The sequence below is a fragment of the Oncorhynchus mykiss genome, chromosome 6 (assembly GCF_013265735.2).
Source record: "Oncorhynchus mykiss isolate Arlee chromosome 6, USDA_OmykA_1.1, whole genome shotgun sequence".
Lineage (NCBI taxonomy): Eukaryota > Metazoa > Chordata > Actinopteri > Salmoniformes > Salmonidae > Oncorhynchus > Oncorhynchus mykiss.
This window is the reverse complement of record NC_048570.1, coordinates 57,128,942-57,153,714: the sequence shown is the minus strand read 5'-3', so window position 1 is coordinate 57,153,714 and position 24,773 is coordinate 57,128,942. Positions and strand designations below refer to the sequence as shown.

The 24,773-nt window shown below is 42.2% G+C and overlaps 1 protein-coding gene across 4 annotated transcripts in view; it reads right to left on the bottom strand.

Moving 5' to 3' along the window:
- The window catches only part of LOC110526195 (activating molecule in BECN1-regulated autophagy protein 1), a 107,343-nt gene that overhangs the window by 42,375 nt on the left and 40,195 nt on the right, over positions 1 to 24,773 (bottom strand). For all 4 annotated transcript variants that reach the window (XM_036980546.1, XM_036980547.1, XM_021606948.2 and 1 more), the window contains exon 12: positions 15,633 to 15,743. In XM_036980546.1, the coding sequence (XP_036836441.1) occupies positions 15,633 to 15,743 (111 nt within the window). The remainder of the gene's footprint in view (positions 1 to 15,632; positions 15,744 to 24,773) is intronic.

The following is a 24,773-nucleotide window of genomic DNA, read 5'->3' as shown; positions in this document are numbered from 1 at the left end:
GTTGTGCCATATCATGTCATCGATCAAATCGACATCAATCGTCCGGCATGGCCATACAATTTCAACCACTCATTACTCAACTCCCAGACTGGTAAAATCACATTTCCGTTGAGGACAGAGGATGCCCCTCTGCCAGCTTCCTCTTGCTCCCTTCGCCCTCTCTCCAAACATGATCTGGCAGTTTGTGTCACACTACAAATTAGCTTTCCCCTTCAGCCACTCTCAGGCGAGATATTCTGCCAGTAATGGTGCAAAGCTCTGACTAAGTCGGGATGAGAGGAGAGCAATATTTGTGCCCCCACCCTTATGTTTCCTAATCTAGGACAGGTCTGGGAGGAGAAGATGGGAGCTTCCTGGCCATTCAGTTGAGTTTTTGGAGGATGCTGACTTGTGATCTCTACTCCCCCAGCAGGCATATGGGTTGGATTTGCGAAAGACAGCAGACAATGTGTGTCGCAGAACAAATAAGTCTAGGCAAGCAAGGTCAAAAAGTACCAGACAGATTTCAACTGAAAACAACAAAGTTATAACACTGCATGAAAAGCATGTCTGGTACCAACTTTGTGATAGAAATGGCAGGGGAATAAAATACGTCACTTTCACTGTAACAGTGAAGAGAGGTGCCACCTTTTCCATCCCAAATTTCATTAATAGGGGAAAATAACTAAATCAGCGGATGGGCAATGTAATCGCTCCTTGGACATTCACTATCCCACTTCCTCCATGCCCCAACCACTCTACAAGACATCTGAGGACACATTGGTTTTACACTTTTTGTAAGAATATGGCTAGCTTTCCATGAGTGCAAGAGTCTTGATGTGAACGCACTGTTCCAAAAACCAATTGATTTAGCAAGAGAATAGAGAGCGGGGCCTTTGAAAATGTTCCACTTTATCAGCATGGTTCCACACTTAATGCAATCTGCTTGTAACCACCAATTACTCTGCAAGGGTGAAAATACATCACGCAATCTTAGCATCTGAACTAGGTCTGTGACGATAGCAGTATCTCAATATTTTTTGGGTGGCAAAAATGAAAACACAAACGACACCAAACTCTTTGGTCCTTTAAAAACCTGCTGTATGTAAAATATTGTGTGCTAATAGCTTGGAAAACTGAATATCAACATTAGGGCTTTTTTCCTAAAGAAGTTTAATCCGCTTAGTATCTTGGCAAGGAAAACAACACTAATGAGTGTCACGATACTGGTATAGTCCCGGCAGGATTTCCATTAGCCGGTAAATGTCGGCTTTTGGCCGATAAAATAAATGAAAAGTCGATAAATAAAATTGTTGCCGGACAAATTGTCTGGAAGAAAAAAATAATACATTGCAAAATAATGTTTTTTTCCATTGATGGAAATACTAGTCGATGTTCTCCAACTTCAAAGTTAAATATACTTCATAGGCTAATAAATCCACAAGCTGCTTGGAAATCAGTGTGTTTCTATTTTTACTTCCGCAAAAGACGTGAGGTTCTCATAAGGGACTTCAGCTAAGTGTATCCAGACTGGGCAAAATTGGCAAAGATTGTATTGATTATCCCCGTGTTCAGTGTGCCCGCCGAGAGGGGATTCCTTCTTCAAAACAGAGTAAAGACGGCTTCAAGATCACGCCTTCTTGAGGACAAAGTAACGAGGCTGATATGCATCACAAGCTGCTGCAAGGAGAAGGACATCTTTGATTTCCCAACAGCAACGGCTCACTTTGAGCAGGCCAAGGTCTGCCGCAAACGCAGGTAAATTAGAGGCAAATGATTGTGTACGTCATGCACAGTCCTAGCAGTTCAGCTGCCGCCCAAGACAAGATCAACATACGCCGCCTCTGTGTCATGAATAGTACAAAGATTCGGAATAGATTGATAGACTCGAGGAATTGTATGTATCATGCGCAATTGGTGCATTTCAGTTTAGCTTATTCAGTAGCACATGGAAAATAAACATTGTCGCCAAGTACTCACATTGAAGAATTACAATGTTGCAATCACTAGGCAGACAACTGCCTATAGCAGGAAACAGAGTTGTTATCACTAAACCACGTATATCACACATGACATGAATCACGATCCCACGATAGCTCAAATTACAATAAAACATTTATTAACATCATTCAGTAGAATGATAAAAAGAGAGATATAATTTAAGCTTTGGAAACAAGTGCTTTCATAAATGCATGGCACGGGACTCATTTCACAAGAGCATTGTAAAATAAGATTTTTCTCAATGAACCAACCTTAACGAATATAGTTTATTTACATATCGAGTGGGGCAGTGGTCAAATGCACTGCATCTCAGTGCTAGAGGCGTCACCACAGACCCTGGTTCGATCCCGGGCTGTATCACACACAATTGGCCCAGCGTCGTCTAGGTTAGGGGAGGGTTTGGCCGGGGTAGGCCGTCATCATAAGAATTTGTTCTTAACTGACTTGCCTAGACAAATAAGTAAAATAAAATTGGATTGTACAACATCAGTTTTATAAATTGATAATTTTGTGACCACCTAGAGTGTCCTCTTTCCACTGCTGTGGTGCTGAATCGCAGCGGGAATGGGGAGAGCAAAGCCTGGTCACGACGAGAACGAGTCCAGCTTTTGTCAAATTAATGTCAAACGTTCAATTGTTTTGCATGTTATACTGAACAAAAATACAAACGCAACATGCAAGAATTACAAAGATCTTACTGAGTTACAGTTCAAATAAAGAAATCAGTAAATTTACAAATTAATTAGGCTCTAATCTATGGATTTCACATGGCTGGGAATACAGATATGCATCCGTTTGTCACAGACCCAGAAAATCTGTCAGCATCTGGTGACCACCATTTGCTTCATGCAGCACTACACATCTCCTTTGTATAGAGTTGATCAGGCTGTAGATTGTGGCCTGTGGAATGTTGTCCCTTTCCTCTTCAACGTCTGTGTGAAGTTGCTGGATATTGGCGGGAACTGGAACACGCTGTTGTACACGTCAATCCAGATCATCTCAAACATGCTCAATGGGTGACACGTCTGGTGAGTATTCAGGCCATGGAAGAACTGGGACATTTTCAGCTTCCAGGAATTGTGTACAGAACCTTGGGACATGGGGCAGTGCATTATCATGCTGAAACATGAGGATGGCAGCTGATGAATGGCACAAAAACGGACCTCAGGATCCTATCACGGGATCTTTGTGCATTCAAATTACCATGATAAAATGCAATTGTGTTTGTTGTCCGTAGCTTATACCTGCCCATACCATAACCCCTATGCTACCATGGGGCACTCTGTTCAGAACTTAGCAAACCGCTCGCCCACACGACACCATACACATGGTCTGCAGTTGTGAGGCCGGATGGATGCACTTCAAAATAATCTAAAACAATGTTGAAGCGGATTATGGTAGAGAAATTAACATTCAATTCTCTGGCAACAGTTATGGTGGTCATTCCTGCAGTCAGCATGCCAATTGCACACTCCCTCAAACTTGATACATCTGTGGCATTGTGTTGTGTGACAAAACTGCACATTTTATTGTCCCCAGCACAAGGTGCAACTGTTTAATGAGCATGCTGTTTAATCAACTTCTTGATATACGACACCCGTCACGTGGATGGATTATATTGGCAAAGGAGAAACACTCACTAACAGGGATTTAAACAAATTTGTGCACAAAATTTGAGTGGAAATATACTTTTTGTGCTTATGTAACGTTCCTGGGATTTCTTATTTCAGCTCAAGAAACATGGGGCCAACACTTTACATATTGTGCTTATATTTTTGTTGAGTGTAGATAATCCTAACCCTAAACCTTTTCCTAACCGTAACCTAATTTTCCAGGTTAAATTCTCCTAACCAGCAACGAAAAGTCAAATCTGATGTTTATTTGACAAAAGCTGGATCGCTTCTAGCCATGACCGGCTGGCCCTGGTGTTCATAGACAGCCATTTTTTTGTTATTTATTGGGCCTGGATTGTATTAGAGGTCTAGATTGTATTTGAAAACAGCTGTTTTTTGTTATTTATTAAAAATGTTCATACAAATAGCCTATATGAAATATAATTCGCAAATTATATTAAACAAATATATTTTGAAGATGTGTTTTATTACTGTGTAGGTGACTAGTTCTTCTAGGCCAAATGTTTTTTAAATTTTCTATAAAACATTTTCTAAACGTAACCTTTCTTTAACTAGGCAAGTCAGTTAAGAACAAATTCTTATTTACAATGACGGCATACACCGGAAAACCCGTTCAATGCTGGGCCAATTGTGCGGCGCCCTATGGGACTCCCAATCACGGCCGGTTATGTATGATACAGCCTGGATTTGAACCAGGGTGTCTGTAATGACACCTCTAGCACTGAGATGCTGTGCCTTAAGACTGCTGCGCCACTCGGGAGCCTGATAAAGTATACATTATATTAAATTATGATTTGCAGCAGGGATGCAGATGCAACAGGCAATGTTTTGATTTTCAATAAAAACTTGTCTTGTTGGTATAAGAACATCATTATACTTTATTTTGTTACAATTTAACAGGCTAATTTCTATTCTGTTGAAATGAATTACAATAATCCACATGCGATTTGGAGAACAGTGGGTGGAAACACTAATGCATTACACACCCAATGCATATGGATGTCAGGTAAATTAAAATCTTGCCGATCACGTTGTCCAGCGCCAGATTTTCCTGACGGAAACCCTGATGTGCATGCCAATGCATCACACACTAATAACCCCTGCTGCTGCAGATGTACTAGTGGGTTGGTCGAGAACCAATAGCCTAACAAAGCACTTAAAACTATTACACACCTGCCAACCCTGTATCATGCCAGTAGTACCAGAAAGACATGGCAAATTGGAGATGTCGCACGAGCCGAATTGGGGGTTTCTTGCCCCGCACGTTTGCTGTTTGTGAGTCTGATGGCTTTTTAGACACGGTTCATAATTAACATTTAAAGCAAAATCATTTTGAAAACACAAAAACAAATGATCGCATCGACAGAGATCGCAAACTGGCTACACAAAGCTTAAATTGGCTACCGCAAAGGGAATCTGAACACTGTTAGCTAGAAGAATATGGTGTTTTAGCCTACGTAAAGGTGCATATTGTATTTCTTTGCAGGGCATACATAATTTCAGATCAGGCCCTATTCATTTCTGCGTACTTTTAACTCGGATCTCGTACCTGCGTAAATGGACAGAGTATTGCGTAGTTGATACGCAAAATGCGTGCATGTTGGCAGGTCTGCTACTGGTTGCCCAAGTAGATAAAGATCTAGGATAGGATTATGACTAAATAATGCAGCAACGCCTGGAGAAAAAATGGCGCTGGAGGGAATGGCTGCAGTCATATCGGCTCTTAACCAAACAGGCTATTTTGTTATTTTTTTCCACGTTGTTCATGACTTGTTTTGTACATAATTTTGCTGCTACCGTCTTATGACCGAAAAAAGTTTCTGGACATCAGAACTGAGATTACTCACCTCAAATTGGACGAGGAGTTGTTCTTCATTGAGTCGGACGCGAGAGATATACTACAGACACCCGACCAGGCCAAAAACCCCGTGATTCGCTGGAAAAGGAAACGTAAGTTTCGTGGAAAGAGATGAGGATGCCTTATGAGGATCAAGCGACAAGTGGCTAATCTGCCCTTGCCTTCCATCCTGCTAGCTAACGTTCATTCGCTGGAAAATAAATGGGACGAACTGAAAGCATGTATATCCTACAAACGGGACATTAAAAACTGTAATGTCTTATGTTTCACCAAGTTGAGGCTGACCGACGACATTAACATATAGCTGGTGGGTTATACACTGTCGGCAGGATAGAACAGCAGCCTCTGGTAAGACACGGGGCGGGGGCCAATGCATATATGTAAACAATAGCTGGTGCACAATATCTAAGGAAGTCTCGAGGTTTTGCTCATCTGAGGTAAAGTATCTCATGATAAGCTGTAGACCACACTATCTACCTAGAGAGTTTCTGTATTTTTCGTAGCTGTTTACATACCACCACAGACCAATGCTGGCACTAAAACTGCACATAGGGAGCTGTATTCTGGCAAAAGCAAACAGGAAAACATTCATCCAGAGGTGGCGCTCCTAGTGGCTGGGGACTTTAAAGCAGGGAAACTTCAATCAGTTTTACCTAATTTCTATCAGCATGTTAAATGTGCATCCAGAGAGGAAAACATTTTTTAGACCACCTTTACTCCACACAGAGACGCATACAAAACTCTCACCCTCCATTTGGCAAATCTGACTATAACTCTATCCTCTTGATTCCTGCTTACAAGCTAAAATTAAAGCAGGAAGCACCAGTGACTCAATCTATATAAAAAAAGTGGTCAGAAGCTAAACTACAGGACTGGTTTGCTAGCAGACTCAGTGACCGTCCGTCCGTACATACCCCAACCAGAAGCTATGGATTACAGGCAACATTCGCACTGAGTTAAAAGGGTAGAGGTGACGCTTTCAAGGAGCGGGACTCTAACCCAGAAGCTTATAAGAAATCCCACAATGCCCTCCAACGAACCATCAAACAAGCAAAGTGTCAATACAGGAATAAGATTGAATCAAACTACACCGGCTCTGACGCTCGTCAGATGTGGCAGGGCTTGCAAACTATTAGACTACAAAGGGAAGCACAGCCGAGAGCTGCCCAGTGACACGAGCATACCAGACAAGCTAAATGACTTCTATGCTCGCTTCGAGGCAAGTAACACTGAAACATGCATGAGAGCATCAGCTGTTCCTGACGACTGTGTGATCACGCTCTCCGCAGCCGATGTGAGTAAGACATTTACACAGGTCAACATTCACAAGGCTGCAGGGCCAGACGGATTACCAGGATGTGTACTCTGAGCATGCACTGACCAACTGGAAAGTGTCTTCACTGACATTTTCAAACTCTCCCTGTCTGAGTCTGTAATACCAACATGTTTCAAGCAGACCACCATAGTCCCGGTGCCGAAGAACACTAAGATAACCTGCCTAAATGACTACCGACCTGTAGCACTCACGTCTGTAGCTATGAAGTGCTTTAAAATGTTGGTCATGCCTCACACCACCATTACCCCAGAAACCCTAGACCCCCTCCAATTTGCATACCACCCTAACAGATCCACAGATGATGCAATCCCTATACTGCATTCCACACAGCCATTTCACACCTGGACAAAAGGAACAACTATGTGAGAATGCTATTCATTGATTACAGCTCAGCATTCAACACCATAGTGCCCTCAAAGCTCATCACTAAGCTAAGGACCCTGGAACTACCTCTGCAACTGGAACCTAGACTTCCTGACCAGTGACTCCAGGTGTTAAGGGTAGGTAATAACACATCCTCCACACTGATCCTCAACATGGGGCCCCTCAGGGGTGCGTGCTCAGTCCCCTCCTGTAATCTCTGTTTACTCATGACTGCAAGGCCAGGCACGACTCCAACACCATCATTAAGTTTGCCAATGACAGTGGTAGGCCTGATCACCGACAACGATGAGACAGCCTATAGGGAGGAGGTCAGAGACCTGACCGTGTGGTGCAAGGACAACAACCTCTCCCTCAATGTGATCAAGACAAAGGATTGTGGACTACAGGAAAAGGAGGACCGAGCACGCCCCCCATTCTCATCGACAGGGCTGTAATGGAGCAGCAAACTAACATGGTCCAATTACACCAAGACAGTCGTGAAGAGGGCACGACAAAACCTATACCCCTCAGGAGACTGAAAAGATTTGGCATCCTGACTGGTTGCATCACTGCCTGGTATAGCAACTGCTTGGGCCAAGCTTCCTGCCATCCAGGACCTTTATACCAGGCTGTGTCAGAGGAAGGCCCTAAAAATTGTCAAGGACTCCAGCCACCCTAGTCATAGACTGTTCTCTCTGCTACCGCACGGCAAGCGGTACTGTAGCGCCAAGTCTCGGACCAAGAGTCTTCTAAACAGCTTATACCCCCAAGCCATAAGAGTCCTGAACAGCTAATAAATGGCTACAAAGACAATTTGCCCACCCCCCACGCTGATACTACTCTGTTATTATCTATGCATAGTCACTTTAATAACTCTACCTGCATGTACATAATTACCTGTACATAATTACCTCGACACCAGCACATTGACTCTGTACCGGTTCCCCCTGTATATAGCCCCGCTATTGTTATTTACTGCTGCTCCTTAATTACTTGTTATTCTCATTTATACTTTTTTTGTGTTAGTGTGTTTTCTTAAAACTTCATTGTTGGTTAACGGCTTGTAAGCAAGCATTTCACTGTAAGGTCTACACCGGTTGTATTCGGCACATGTGACAAATAAGATTATGGTAGAGTTAAGTTCAAATACAAAGGATTTTAAATTGAAACATCCCACACTGTTTTTAATTGCACAGCTTTCTCTTTGCAATAAGCCTCGCTGAATATGTGCATTAGCATATCAGTCAGTCTGCGTTTGGCATGAACTTCAAGATCACGATGGGGAGAGTCATTTGCATTGTTTGCGATTGTATTTCAGACCCTCTGCTTTTAATCATTGCTGAGAAGCTCTACTTCACTCCACACACCCACCCACCCCGGATAACGCATCTCTTCCTCTTTCCTAAACAGCTGTTACAGTTCATTGTTAAAGGCACCACCCACATCAATTATATATGAGCAGCATTCCGGAGAGGGCCCATAGCCAAGTCTGTCTGTGGAGCTTAGTGGAGAGCTAGACACATCACACTGTTCACAACTTACTCTCACAGAGAGGAGGAACATCTGCTGTGCTAGCGTTCTGAAATGAAGTTCGTATCAGGAGGCAAAGTTATTATTATTTTTAAATGATTTACATTCATTCCAGAGATTTACCTTGTGTTTTTTCCATCAGACCCATTCACTTTTGCCACATTTTGTGGTTACATTACAGCCTTATTCTAAAATGTATTTTAAAAATAAAATAAATCCTCAATCTAAACAAACTACCCCATAATGGCAGAGCAGGTTTAGACATTTTTTCTAATACATAAAAAAAACTGAAATCTCACATTTACACAAGTATTCAGACCCTTTACTCAGTACTTTGTTGAATACCTTTGGCAGTGATTACAGCCTCAAGTCTTCTTGGGTATGACGCTATAAGCTTGGCACACCGGTGTTTGGGGAGTTTCTCTCACTGTTATCTGTCAATCTCTCAAGCTCTGTCAGGTTGGATTGGGTGCGTCGCTGCACAGCTATTTTCAGGTCTCTCCAGAGATCGGTTCAAGTTCGGGCTCCAGCTGGGCCTCTCAAGAACACTCAGAGACTTATCTCGAAGCCATTCCTGCATTGCCTTGGCTGTGTGCTTAGGGTAACTGCAAGGTGAACGGACACCGGTTCGTCCTCAGTCCCCTCCTATTTTCCCACAACTGCGTTGCCTCTCAGTTTCAATTCCATCATGAAGTTCGCTGACGACAACAGTAGTAGGCCTGATTACCAACAACGACGAGAAGGCCGACAGGAAGGTGGTAGGCACCTGAAGACTTGGTGCCAGGTAAAGAACCTCTCCCTCAACACCAGCAAAACAAACGAGCTAACTGTGGACTTCAGGAGGACACAGGCTGGACATGCCCCCATCTTCATCAATGAGGCTGCAGTGGAGAAAGTCAATAACTTCAAATTTCTTGGTGTACACATCTCAGAGAAGCTGAAATGGTCTAACGAGACGGACACCGTGGTGAAGAAGGCACGACAGCGACTCTTCAACCTCAGGATGCTGAGGGTCCCCGAGGGTTCTCACAGTGTTCTACAGGAGCACCATCGAGAGTATACTTTCGGGCTGCATCACTGCCGTGGACCGCAGGGCGCTTCAGAGGGTGATACGTGCAGCCAAAAGCACCATTGGGTGCACACCGCCTGCCCTACAGGAACCCTATAACACCAGGTGTCACAAGAAGGCCAAGAAGATCATTAGGGACCCCAGCCACCCTCTGTTCTCCCCGCTTCAAATCACTCAGACGCAGGCAGTACTGAAGCATCATGGCAAATACCGGAAAACTGGCAAATAGTTTCTACCCTCAGACCATCAGGCTGCAGAATAGCTAGCACTAGTCAGCTACCCAATCCCAACACGCCCTCAATGATCATGCTGCACCCCCTACGGTCATCCCCCCACCCCCTCCAATCTTTACACTGCTTCCACTTCAATGGACATTTATTTATCCATCACTCCTACAAATGTTATGATGTATATAGCACTATTTCTATTGTTGTTTTTTTATTACCATTTTCATTATTTTATTTCACTTAGTCCTGCATGTTGGAGCTCGGACCCTAATATTTTCAATGTACCCTGTAATCACACCTGCAACCCTATACATGTGACTACTTAACACTCTGAATCTGACAAATCATTCATATCTGGGTTGGTTGGCGCCGCAGTAGCCTCCAGTATTCATGCTGCAGTAGTTTGTGTGTCGGGGGGCTAGGGTCAGTTTGTTATATCTGGAGTACTTATCCTGTCTTATCTGGTGTCCTGTGTGAATTTAAGTATGCTCTCTCTTTCCTTTTTTTTTCTCTCTCTCTCAGAGGACCTGAGCCCTAGGACCATGACTCCTTGCTGTCCCCAGTCCACCTGGCCGTGCTGCTGCTCCAGTTTCAACTGTTCTGCCTGCGGCTATGGAACCCTGACCTGTTCACCGGACATGCTACCTGTCCCAGACCTGCTGTTTTCAACTCTCTAGAGACAGCAGGAGTGGTAGAGATACTCTTAATGATCGGCTATGAAAAGCCAACTGACATTTACTCCTGAAGTGCTGACTTGCTGCACCCTCGACAACTACTGTGATTATTATTATTTATATGAACATTTGAACATCTTGGCCTTGTTCTGTTATAATCTCCACCCGGCACAGCCAGAAGAGGACTGGCCACCCCTCATAGCCTGGTTCCTCTCTACGTTTCTTCCTAGGTTTTTGGCTTTTCTAGGGAGTTTTTCCGAGCCACCGTGCTTCTACACCTGCATTGCTTGCCGTTTGGGGTTTTAGGCTGGGTTTCTGTACAGCACTTTGAGATATCAAATTTGATTTGATATAAAGACTCAATAACAGGCTTAGCAGGCTCAAAATGCTCAAACAAAAACACCAGATATTGATTAACGAGCATAGAACCCAAAAGTGTTTACTTTGTCAATTCAAATCATTGGAAAATGGAGATAAGAGTTGCAAGCCCTCCGACATCACTATACAAACCCACACAGCAGAGCTAAAAATCACGTTGTTTAGAGTAGGTGAGTCACATCTCACCAACCTGAGGTACATTGCTGGGCAAAAAATAAATAATGCCTAGGGCAGGGATTTTATTTGGTTTTCTGAGTAAAACATTATATAATATTTGTTTTGGTTTTATTAGGACATAAAAACAGTAAGAACACCAGCAAAAAAGCTCCAAGTAATTTAATTTAGGAAATTTATTCCAAAGTAATTCCACACGAGAGATCCAGTGCGTTCGGAAAGTATTCAGACCCCTTGACTTTTTCCACATTTTGTTATGTTACAGCCTTATTCTAAAACGGATTACATCGTCCCCCCCAAATGACAACGCAAAAACAGTTTTTTTGCAAATGTATATATACAGTGGGGCAAAAAAGTATTTAGTCAGCCACCAATTGTGCAAGTTCTCCCACTTAAAAAGATGAGGCCTGTAATTTTCATCATAGGTACACTTCAACTATGACAGACAAAATGAGAAAAAAAATCCAGAAAATCACATTGTAGGATTTTTTAATTAATTTATTTGCAAATTATGGTGGAAAATAAGTATTTGGTCAATAACAAAAGTTTATCTCAATACTTTGTTATATACCCTTTGTTGGCAATGACAGAGGTCAAACATTTTCTGTAAGTCTTCACAAGGTTTTCACACACTGTTGCTGGTATTGTGGCCCATTCCTCCATGCAGATCTCCTCTAGAGCAGTGATGTTTTGGGGCTGTTGCTGGGCAACACGGATTTTCAACTCCCTCCAAAGATTTTCTATGGGGTTAAGATCTGGAGACTGGCTAGGCCACTCCAGGACCTTGAAATGCTTCTTACGAAGCCACTCCTTCCTTGCCCAGGCGGTGTGTTTGGGATCATTGTCATGCTGAAAGACCCAGCCACGTTTCATCTTCAATGCCCATGCTGATGGAAGGTTTTCACTCAAAATCTCACGATACATGGCCCCATTCATTCTTTCATTTACACGGATCAGTCGTCCTGGTCCCTATGCAGAAAAACAGCCCCAAAGCATGATGTTTCCACCCCCATGCTTCACAGTAGGTATGGTGTTCTTTGGATGCAACTCAGCATTCTTTGTCCTACAAACACGACGAGTTGAGTTTTTACCAAAAAGTTCTAATTTGGTTTCATCTGACCATATGACATTCTCCCAATCTTCTTCTGGATCATCCAAATGCTCTTTAGCAAACTTCAAACGGGCCTGGACATGTACTGGCTTAAGCAGGAGGACACGTCTGGCACTGCAGGATTTGAGTCCCTGGCGGCGTAGTGTGTTACTGATGGTAGGCTTTGTTACTTTGGTCCCAGCTCTCTGCAGGTCATTCACTAGGTCCTCCCGTGTGGTTCTGGGATTTCTGCTCACCGTTCTTGTGATCATTTTGACCCCACGGGGTGAGATCTTGCGTGGAGCCCCAGATCGAGGGAGATTATCAGTGGTCTTGTATGTCTTCCATTTCCTAATAATTGCTCCCACAGTTGATTTCTTCAAACCAAGCTGTTTACCTATTGCAGATTCAGTCTTCCCAGCCTGATGAAGGTCTACAATTTTGTTTCTGGTGTCCTTTGACAGCTCTTTGGTCTTGGCCATAGTGGAGTTTGGAGTGTGACTGTTTGAGGTTGTGGACAGGTGTCTTTTATACCGATAACAAGTTCAAACAGGTGCCATTAATACAGGTAACGAGTGGAGGACAGAGGAGCCTCTTATTAAAGAAGAAGTTACAGGTCTGTGAGAGCCAGAAATCTTGCTGGTTTGCAGGTGACCAAATACTTATTTTCCACCATAATTTGCAAATAAATTCATAAAAAATCCTACGATGTGATTTTCTGGATTTTTTTTCTCATTTTGTCTGTCATAGTTGAAGTGTACCTATGATGAAAATTACAGGCCTCCCTCATCTTTTTAAGTGGGAGAAATTGCACAATTGGTGTCTGACTAAATACTCCCCCCCCCCCCCCTGTATATAAAAAAAAGAAATAAGAAAAAAGTACCAAAGTAATCATACCCTTTAATTTGTTGAAGCACATTTGGCAGCGATTACAGCCTGAAGTCTTTTTGGGTATGCCACTACAAGCTTGGCACACCTGTATTTGGTGAGTTCCTCCCACGCTCTGTCAGGTTGGATGGGGAGCGTTGTCGCACAGCTATTTTCAGTTCCCTCCAGAGATGTTCGATCAGGTTCAAGTCCGGGCTCTGGCTGGGCCACTCAAGCACATTAATTCAAAGACTTGCCTTCAGAAGGTATTCACACTCCTTGACTTTTTCCAGTTTGTTGTGTTACAGCCTGAATTTAAAAATGTATTACATTTATAGTTACTGGCCTTTGTCACAATACCCCATAATATCAAAGTAGAATTAGGTTCTTTAACATTTTTACAAAAAAATGTGTTTGTTGAAAAATGAAAAGCTGACATGTCTTGAGTCAATAAGTATTCAACCCCTTTGTTATGGCAAGCCTAAATAAACCGCTCAGGGATTTCACCATGAGACCAATGGTGACATTAAAACAGTTCGAGAGTTAATGGCTGTGATAGGAGAAAACTGAGGATGGATCAACAACATTGTAGTTACTCTACAACACTAACCTAATTGACAGAGCGAAGAAAGAAGCCTGTGCAGAATAAAAATATTTCAAAACATGCATCCTGTTTGGCACAAGGCACTTAAGTAATACTGTAAAAAAATGTGGCAAAGCAATTAACTTTTTATCATGAATACTAAATGTTATGTTTGGGGCATATCCAATACAACACATTACAGAGTACCACTCACTTCAATCATAGTGGTGGCTGTTATGGGTATGCTTGTCATCATTAAGGACAAGGGGAGTTTTTCAGGATAAGAAAGAAATGGAGTGGAGCTAAGCAAAGGCAAAATCCTTGAAGAAACACTGCTACATTCTTCTTTCCACCAGACACTGGGAGATAAATCCACCTTTCAGCAGAACAATAACCTAAAACACAAGGCCAAATCTACACTGGAGTTGCTTACCAAGAATACAGTGAATGTTCCTGAGTGGCCTAGTTACAGTTTTGACTTAAATCTGCTTGAAAATCTATGACAAGATCTAAAAATGGTTGTCTAGCAATGACCAATAAGCAAATTTGACAGAGCTTGAAGAAAACAAATGGGAAAATGTTGCACAATTTGAGATTTACCCAGAAAGACCCCCAGCTGTAATCGCTGCCAAAATGTGCTTCAGCAAAGTATTGACTCAGTGGTTTGAATACTTATGTACATTCGATATCTGTATTTAATTTTCAATACATTTGCAAACATTTCAAAAAAATATGTTTTCACTTTGTTATTATGGGGTATTATGTGTAGATGGGTGATAAAAAATATATATTTAATCAATTTTGAATTCAGGCTGTAACAAAATGTGGAATAAGTGAAGGGGTATGAATACTGTCTGAAGGCACTGTATATGTGATCGTTGTAAGCAAGGTTTGAAATTATTATTACTATTTATTCAAATATAATATCTGTTTGTGCTTCTTGTGGTCAATTTTCAGTCTACTAATTATTTGTAATTAAGTTCTGGCCCTCTGACTCTCAACAACAAAAAAACATCCCGCGGCAACATTTTGTTGATCCCTGGTCTAGAGAATACCATAGGCTTCTGCTTCCTTTATTCTGGAGTGAGTTTTACCCCCAAAATAACCATCTTTTGACATTGCTCAAGTTTGGACGACTAGCATGGGGACCCAACACTCAAAAGTTACTGACCTTCAGGTACGCACAGAAATGTGAAATCCTCTATAAAAGTCATGGCGTAGTTTGAGGATAATGTCCTTCCCCAATGTCTATTGTAGGTGCTGGGTATAATGATGTACTGAACCGCTAGGTGTACATTACAGTAACAGTCACTGGACCAAATTATTTTAGTTAAATAGACACTATTACATATCATATTACAACCTCTATAAGAACAGTTTGTCAAACACAGTATATGTTTAAAGAAAACTAAACTCAGAAAAAGTGCTTGGTTGGGCACTGAATGGATTAGAGCAGAATAACCCAGTGGGTTTTATATTTAGAGGTGGTGCTCTAAGCAGCGGGGCTCTGTTCTCTGTCCTGTGACCTGACGTCAGGAATAACTTGGCCTGAAGCAGAGTAACAACCAGACCACGACACTATGTGAGCCTGATGATAAACAGAGCCACTGAATCTCAAAATACTAAAGTAGAATGCACTCAGCATGGTCCTGCAGGGAGACTACTGTGAAATGAACCGGACCATTAAGACCAGCGGCAGGCAAGATAGAGAGAGAGAAGGCATCCTAGAATAGTGCTAGGCTTGGATCTGAAACAATCCCCACAGAGGAATGAAAGATGGGAAAAGGCAGGGCAGATCTGTATGAGTAGGCCTAAGTTTCTCGTCCCATCCCAACAAATCGATAAGTTCAACAATGTTGGTCCACTCACAGTTGCTGATTTCAGGTAGGTCAAACTTGGTGAAGTCCCACCACTGGAGGCGGTAGGTGGTGTTGGCGATGTTACTGGCCACAGCTGACTGACCGTCACCGATAACCGCACCTAGGAGAAGAGAACAGAGAAGGTCATCATGTAGCTTTATCCCGCTGAGCAAAAACAAAAAAGTGACTGCACGAGTCACTTAATTTCTATAATATGTACTTAGGTTATGGGGGGGGGGGGGGGGGGGGGGGGGGAGTGTTATCTATTATACAGTTTTGTAATTCAGTCAAGCCTTTGTTGAGCGGTCATCCAAAATGAGGGATAACAGCAGTGGTCCAGGCCCATGCTTTTTCCTGTCTGCCCAGTCATTCTCAGTAAACGCTGTTTTTTAAAATATTTTTTAAGTCCATTATGTTGACACTTTCCTGGAGTGTTATGTTAATAGTGTAGTAGATTTAAAATGGTTATTTCATCAAACTTCAAATTATTAGAATAGTACACAACGCAGAACAGAACAACCAGGTTGAGGGTCAGTGGCCAAAGCTTGCGACAGGAATATTCCAAGTTCAGACAGAAGGGAGTCAGATCGCTATGATCGCCAGGAACTTTACTTTTGGTGTCTATTTTTAATTGTTGCGCTACTGGTGCTGCCTGTTGATGTTAGGTAGGCAGCTACAGTAGCAGAATGATAACATCTTCGGGTTTTGTTTCATTAAATATATTTTACTTCATCTGGGTGCTTGTGTCACCTACTAACACCCTGGTACTACCCGTAGCTCCCGTTCTCCTCAGTCCGAGAAAACACAGAGAGAAAGGTACGGTGTGTTGTTTTTGTACATGAGTTGTTGTATTTTGGTACTGTCAACACTGAAAGCACCTAGCGATGTATTGGGACAGTATATGTGTTTTACCTTTCTTCATGCTCCTGTGTAGAACAACTTGTCAGATGGTGCATTGGAGACTGATGTGTTCCTGTCCTGTCTTTTCACAATACTATTGCAGGTATGGTTCTATTGTCTAAGAATTAAGATTATACATTCTTTGTATTAAGGACTGGTTATTATTTTATAGTATACATTATGGCTTTATGTATGAGTGTGATTGTGTCAGTCCGAGATAACACTGAGAGAGAAAGAACAACTTGTCAGATGGTGCATTGGAGACTGATGTGTTCCTGTCCTGTCTTTTCACAATACTATTGCAGATCAACATAAAAGCCTAAAAGACAGCCGTGGTGTCGCTCTTCATTTCTTAGTTCTCCTGTGGTACATAAGAACCTCGCTACAATAGGACGCACATAAACGTGGCTGATGATAATGGAATCCTGACCAGGTGCACTTATGTCAGTGTGGGAATAATGGCAAATCAAAAGGGTGCGGATGAAAAGCTATTGTAGACTAAAAGCATTTAATAATCATCAAAAAAGGGTAATGGCGTCTGTACGCTGTTATACCAAAACGGGCAATCTCGTACAAATACTATTCATAAGATTGTCTAAACCTAAGATGCAAAGAACTGCTCTAAAATGCTGTAAAATGTATGATAAATGCATTAATAATACTGCAATATCGCCAATTGCAAGGTCCTAATGAATTATAGGCCTAAATCATATATGCAAACGCATTTACTGGTTCTAATTTGATTTCAGAACAAACTTCCATCAGTCAGTACATAGTAAAATGTCTGAAGTAACTGACCCAGAGGCTGCAACATCAATAGAAACTGCCCTTATGCTACGTTAAAATGCCACAAATTATTACACAATTGACACATTTTCTGTCTGTGGCAGAATGTGTGCAAGTCACTCCCCAAGTCAAAGTCTAGGCCACTTACAAACTGCAACTGTCTGCAACCGCAATCATTTTTTCACAGTTAATTTGAAATGGAGATAAAGGCCTCAGGCTTGTGAGACAAAAACAAATTGCTGTATTGACTTGACTGCAAAATAAACTAATGATAAAGACCAGAGACAATGGCTGTTTATACTGAGTGTTTCTTCTACTTTCAAGGTGTTCAAAAAGCAAAGTAGATTAAAAACCGATCGAGTTTGCCATAATTAGCTACGCTTACATGACACAATTTTATCAAAAAATTACTGAAACTGCAGTGTGAGGGATTAAGTGCTTAATGTTTTTATCTGCTGCGCCATGGTAATGGGCTAAACCTCTTTCAAGGCTGCACTTTCCCTTCTTACAGGAATACATCAAGTTTGCTGAGCAACTGTAACATTTTCACGAAAGTGAAAGAAATTATCCTCTTCGTAATGTGGCAAACTTAGCTTGGTTAGCTTAAATGTTACAATTTGTACTTACACACAGTTGCAATTTGCCTATACGGTATGTGGTCAACAATGCAGCCATACAGAACTACAGCTGTCTGCCATCTGCTCTTATTTAAGTCATTAAGAGACCATCATTTATAACGTCACTGAAGTGTTGGAGCAAGTTACATGTAGAGGGGCACTTGTTCCATTCATTTCTGACAGACCCACCATGGCTCATGTCAGAGGGGGGAGAAGGGGCCTAGACTCACGCAGGCTTTGTACATAGTCAGGTGCATACAGTGGGGCAAAAAAGTATTTAGTCAGCCACCAATTGTGCAAGTTCTTCCACTTAAAAAGATGAGAGGCCTGTAATTTTCATCATAGGTACACTTCAACTATGACAGATAAAATGAGAAAAAAAATCCAGAAAATCACATTGTAGGATTTTTAATGAATTTATTTGCAATTAAAAGGGCCCCTACTGCACATTAAATTTGATTATGTTTAATCTGGGAAGTTATCTGCCCTTATGCTCTATTCACCCCATTTCGTTTTATATTTTTTTTTAAATCTAATTAGCCACCGTCTTACTGTATTTCCATGCATCATTGTCTACAATGCACAAAAACCTCATGGCAGAATTATCTACAACGGATGATTGCTAGATTGAGGAAAATACATATATAACGAACTACCTATTCTCAGAGGAAGAGGGGAGCTATAACTAAAAGATACCATCTGTAGTGCACTGGCTACACTTGACTGATTGAAAGAAAGTGGATCTTAAAGAGTGGATTTCACATGTACTAGGCCTATACACCAGAAATATAATGCATGGTCGAACAACCCTAACATGTTTTATGACAAATGTTAGTTACATTTGAAAGCAGATGGCACTCAATAAGCTAAACATTTCTAATAATTTCAGGGTTTAGAAACTCTGATAAATCCTCTTTGGAAAATCACACTTAGAATCATACGTGGCAAACATTACAAACTACAGTATCTAGACGAGCACCGTAGTTAGCTAGTTAATGACTAACAGCAGTTGAAGCCCAGACTGTTAAGACAAGGGACGGCGGATTATGTATTTTTGTAAATATCAGCTGGTACACGACAACTAAGGAGGTCTCAAGCTATTTCTCACCTGAGGTAGAGTACATCATGAAAAGCTATAGACCACACTATTTACCTAGAGAGTTTTCATCTGTATTTTTCATAGCTGTTTACATACCACCACAGACTGAGGCTGGCACTAAAACCAAACATAAGGGGCTATATTCCGCCAAAAGCAAACAGGCAAACGCTCATCCAGAGGTGGCGCTCCTAGTGGCCGGTGACTTTAATACAGGGAAACTTCAGTCAGTTTGACCTAATTTCTATCAGCATGTTAAATGTGCAACCAGAGGGAAAACATTCTAGACCACCTTTACTCCACACACAGAGACACGTTCAAAGCTCTCCCTTCCCCTCAATTTGGCAAATCTGACCATAACTCTATCCTCCTGATTCCTGCTTACAAGCAAAAATTAAAGCAGGAAGCACCAGTGACTAGATCAATAAAAAAGTAGTCAGATGGAGCAGATGCTAAGCAACAGGACTGTTTTGCTAGCACAGACAGGAATATGTTCCGGGATTCCTCCGATGGCATTGAGGAGAACACCACATCAGTCATTGGCTTCACCAATAAGTGCATCGATGACGTCGTCCCCACAGCGATCGTATGTACATACCCCAACCAGAAGCTATGGATTACAGGCAACATCTGCACTAAGCTAAAAGGGTAGAGCTGACGCTTTCAAGGAGCGGGACACTAACCCGGAAGCTTATGAGAAATCCCGCTATGCCCTACAACGAACCATCAAACAGGCAAAGCATCAGTACAGGACTAAGATAGGATCGAACTACCCCGGCTCCGACGCTCGTCGGATGTGGCAGGGCTTGCAAACCATTACAGACTACAAAAGGGAAGCACAGCCAAGAGCTGCCCAGTGACACGAGCCTACCAGGCGAGCTAAACTAACTCTATACTTGCTTCGAGGCAAATAACACTGAAACACGCATGAGAGCACCAGCTGGTTCCGGAAGACTGTGTGATCACGCTCTCCGCAGCCAATGTGAGTAAGACCTTTACACAGGTCAACATTCACAAGGCTGCAGGGCCAGACGGATTACCAGGACGTGTACTGCGAGCATGCGCTGACCAACTGGCAAGTGTCTTCACTGACATTTTCAACCTCTCCCTGTCTGAGTCTGTAATACCAACATGTTTCAAGCAGACCACCATAGTGCCTGTGCCCAAGAACTTAAATGACTATCGAACCGCAGCACTCACGTCTGTAGCCATGAAGTGCTTTGAAAGGCTGGTCATGGCTCACAACACCATTATCCCAGAAACCGTAGACCCACTCCAATTTGCATACCGCACCAACAGATCCACAGATAGTGCCCTCAAAGCTAATCAATAAGCTAAAGGACCCTGGGACTAAACACCTCCCTCTGCAACTGGATCCTGGATTTCCTGACGGCCGCCCCCAGGTGGTACGAATAGGTAACAACACATCTGCCAAACTGATCCTCAACACTGGGGCCAATCAGGGGCACATGCTCAGTCCACTCCTGTACTCCCTGTTCACTCATGACTGCAAGGCCAGGCACGCCTCCAACACCATCATTAAGTTTGCCGATGACACAACAGTGGTAGGCCTGATCACCGACAATGACGAGACAGCCTATAAGGAGGTCGTCAGAGACCTGACCTTGCGGTGCCAGGACAACAACCTCTCCCTCAACGTGATCAAGACAAAGGATTGATGATTGTGGACTACAGGAAAGGGTGGACCAAGCACACCCCCATTCTCGTCGACAGGGTAGCAGCCGAGCAGGTTGAAAGCTTCAAGTTCCAACAAACTAACATGGTCCATGGTAAGTAAGCATTTCAATGTACACCTGTTGTATTCGCCGCATGTGACTAATACAATTTGATTTGATACTAAAAAAGCCTCGACCATTTTCACACCATCATCAGATAAAAAGTTAATGATTACTAGGGAATGAAACTGGAGGGGGAGATGGATTGGAGAGTTGAACTGGATCGAAAGGAAGTGTCAGTGTGGGAAGAAGAGTAGCAAGCAGTACGCATGGAGGTGGTATGGGGACAACGGACAAAGGGATGGAGAGACCATAAGTGGCATTATTTGATGCATATTAATCATAGACTGCATTTTATTCCCCCTGGTCTCGCAGTCCATATATAAAACCAGATACATTTTCACAGTTCACCCTTTTATAGGTAGAGGGGTCAGAACTAAGTGGAGTCACTGGTTCTAACCCCATGGCCATGCAGACTACACCACTGTCACATGGCACCATGGATGAGAGAGAGGACCCTAATTCTCTCACATGGGACCTCGGTTCATAATAGTACCACATGGTGGGTTTGGAGATTGACGACAACTCACGGACTTACTGCACTCATACATGAAAAGAAAGTGGAATGATATACAGTTGAAGTCGGAAGTTTACATACACCTAAGCAAAATACATTTACTCAGTTTTTCCACAATTACTGACATTTAATCCTAGTAAAAATTCCCTGTGTTAGGTCAGTTAGGATCACCACTTTATTTTAAGAACGTGAAATGTCAGAATAATAGTAGAGAAAATGATTCATTTCAGCTTTTATTTCTTTCATCACGTTCCCAGTGGGTCAGATGTTTACATGTACTCAATTAGTATTTGGTAGTATTGCCTTTAAATTGTTTAACTTGGGTCAAACGTTTAGGGTAGCCTTCCACAAGCTTCCCACAATAAGTTCGGTGAATGTTGGCCCATTCCTCCTGACATAGCTGGTGTAACAGTCAGGTTTGTAGGCTTCCTTGCTTACACACGCTTTTTTCAGTTCTTCCCACACATTTTCTATATGATTGAGGTCAGGACTTTGTGATGTCCAATCCCAATACCTTGACTTTGTTGTCCTTAAGCCATTTTGCCACAACTTTGGAAGTATGCTTGGATCAATGTCCATTTGGAAGACACATTTGCGACCAAGCTTTAACTTCCTCGCTGATGCCTTGAGATGTTGCTTCAATATATCCACAGAATTTTCCTTCGTCATGATGCCATCTATTTTGTCAAGTGCACCAGTCCCCCCTGCAGGAAAGCACCCCCACAATATGATGCTGCCTCCCCCGTCCTTCACGGTTGGGATGGCGTTCTTCGGCTGCCAAGCCTCCCCCTTTTTCGTCCAAACATAACGATGGTCATTATGGCCAAACAGTTCTGTTTTTGTTTCATCAGACAGGAGGACATGTCTCCAAAAAGTATGATCTTTGATCTATGCACTTTTCGCACCAAAGTATATTCATCGCTAGGAGACAGAACGCGTCTCCTTCCTGAGCGGTATGACGGCTGCATGGTTCCATGCCGTTTATACTTGTGTACTACTGTTTGTACAGATGAAGGTGGTACCTTCAGGTATTTGGAAATTGCTCCCAAGGATGAACCAGACTTGGGGAGGTCTACAAGTTTTAACCGAGATCTTGACTGATTTCCCAATGAGTAGATGCCCTCACCGACTTGCCAAAACTATAGTTTGTTAACAAGAAATTTGTGGAATAGTTGAAAAAGTCGTTTTAATGACTCCGACCTAAATGTATGTAAACTTCAGAATTCAACTGTAGCTACAGTCTATTAGACCAGAGGGAGAAGACCCTGTTAGTCACACTATAATACACAAAAGATCAGCCATATGAGGATCAAGCACCCTGGGTTATATTGAGTCATGCGTACGCAACCACTGGCCTTATGAGTCTCTGTAAATTCAGAGAAAAACTAGTACATGAACGCATTTTCGAAAACACACATTTTATTACGTCCTATTAGGAGAGTAAGATCAGACTAGCCAGAATAAGGACAGTCATTTTCCAACATTACTTAGAAATGTCTCTGCTGGGGTTGTTTGCACTTTAAAAAGGAGAGGGAGGCACAAGTCTCTTGTTGCTTTTTCCCCACAGCTATTTTTATACCAGTTGGGGTCTGAATGGCTACTACTGTTGGTATTTGGTTCATAGGGAGGTCTGAAATAATGGACCCACATGGGTTGACCTCCCATAAACCAGATAAACTCTACTGCACATCTTGTTCTGTACATGAAAATGACATTTCTCCAGCAAGCTTGCTTGCTAGATGCTTATGGCTTTCTTTGTCAGGATACAGCTAGTGGTGTTTGTTTATGGGTGAGCTACAATTGTTCAGTAAGTGATTCAAGCTATGCAGTGTGAGTGCATTTGTTCAAGGCAGAGAAAAAAGGGACCATACACGAAAATAAACTCAATCACAGTGGGTCCACTAACACATGAAAAACATAACGTAGTGCTGTAGCAGTATGGAAGCACGTCAAGTGGAGCTAGAGTTTGAGGTGTGACAACTGCCCAACAGAGTAATCACTATCTTATCAAAGTAGCAATAAATCACAAAATATTTGGTTGCTGTGGTTACATCCACAGTGCATTGGGGCATGACTGATGAAATGTAGAGACGAGGCAAAGATGATTTGTTGAATATAAAATCATTCAAATAATGTTTAAAGGCTGAAAACAGGATTAAAACACTCCAAATAAAACCAGGGAATATTTATGACAGCCCTAATATAAGAGCAATGCTAATCTCATTTGCCACACTATGAAATAATGTAAGGAATGCAACAAGATATGGCATTATAGAAATGGAATCAGACCGACAGTCAGTCTCTGTTCTGACAGTTTAAACGGTTTACATTTTGCCAGTAGAAAAGTCAATCACTTCAAACTTCAACCACATACCTTTAGTCGGCCATTCCTGACAGAATCCAAAAGCAAGCAAAATGTTACAATAGTCAAAACGAGCCTAATGTGGTTTAGATCTGTGTGCGCGTGTGCATGATTGAGTCAGTGTGAACATGTGTCTGAAAGAGTAGCTCCACCACAAACTATTAGGTCTATACCCATTATTCATCCTCAAAGTCCATATAGGCTGTAACTGGCCTTTAGCACAGCCTGCAAAGAGATGTGCTTTCGGGCTCATCCAAGTACACATTTTGAAGGTACCATAAACAGCAGAACGATGAATGAATTATGCAGAGGCCATAAAAACTTTTCGGCTGAAGAGCAGTAGCTTTTAGAGTCCGGTGTCCAACTACTGCTTGAGCGTTCTTAAATTTTGTGAGACTCCGCCAAGTAAAGGTTTGACTGAGCCAGCATTACCTGTGTTTTGCAAATCAACAAACCATTCGTCTACTAAAAAAAAGGGATTATCTGCCACTCACCACACTGCCAGTGTGCTTTACACAAAAGTGGAAGTGAGCCTAAAGCATAGCAGAGTGACTACCAATGCCTTCCTGAAACCCATTTTTAATATCGAAGAGAGGAGATCGTCTCTGTAGAGTGAATTTTTCAAAAGGGATCGTGTATGGCTACTTTATCTCTGAACAATAACTTAATATAATACTGTAGACACACTCTATTCTAACCACTGGGCCTCTGACGACACTTAGCACTTACTTACTTCATAAAAAAATACTTCATGGAGTAAGTAGGTACTTTTTAAAAATCATTTGGTGAGGAGAAAGCTGCTGCCAGCTGTCCGACACAGCTCTCAGGAAAAGTATTACAAAATCCAAATGCATATCCTTTGGGAATTTCCAGGCAAGATTTTCAAGAGCCCATAACAGTATGAGGGAGCACTGGTGTGTCCTGCAATAGACCCTGACTCAGCTCATCCTGAATTATCCCCATAAAATGTCACTCCTAGGAGGGTTGAGAAACATCTTCAAGTAATGGCACCATCACTGGCTCCACAGCTCAACACTACTCCTAGACAACATGCACAATACACCATAGCCTCTAAAG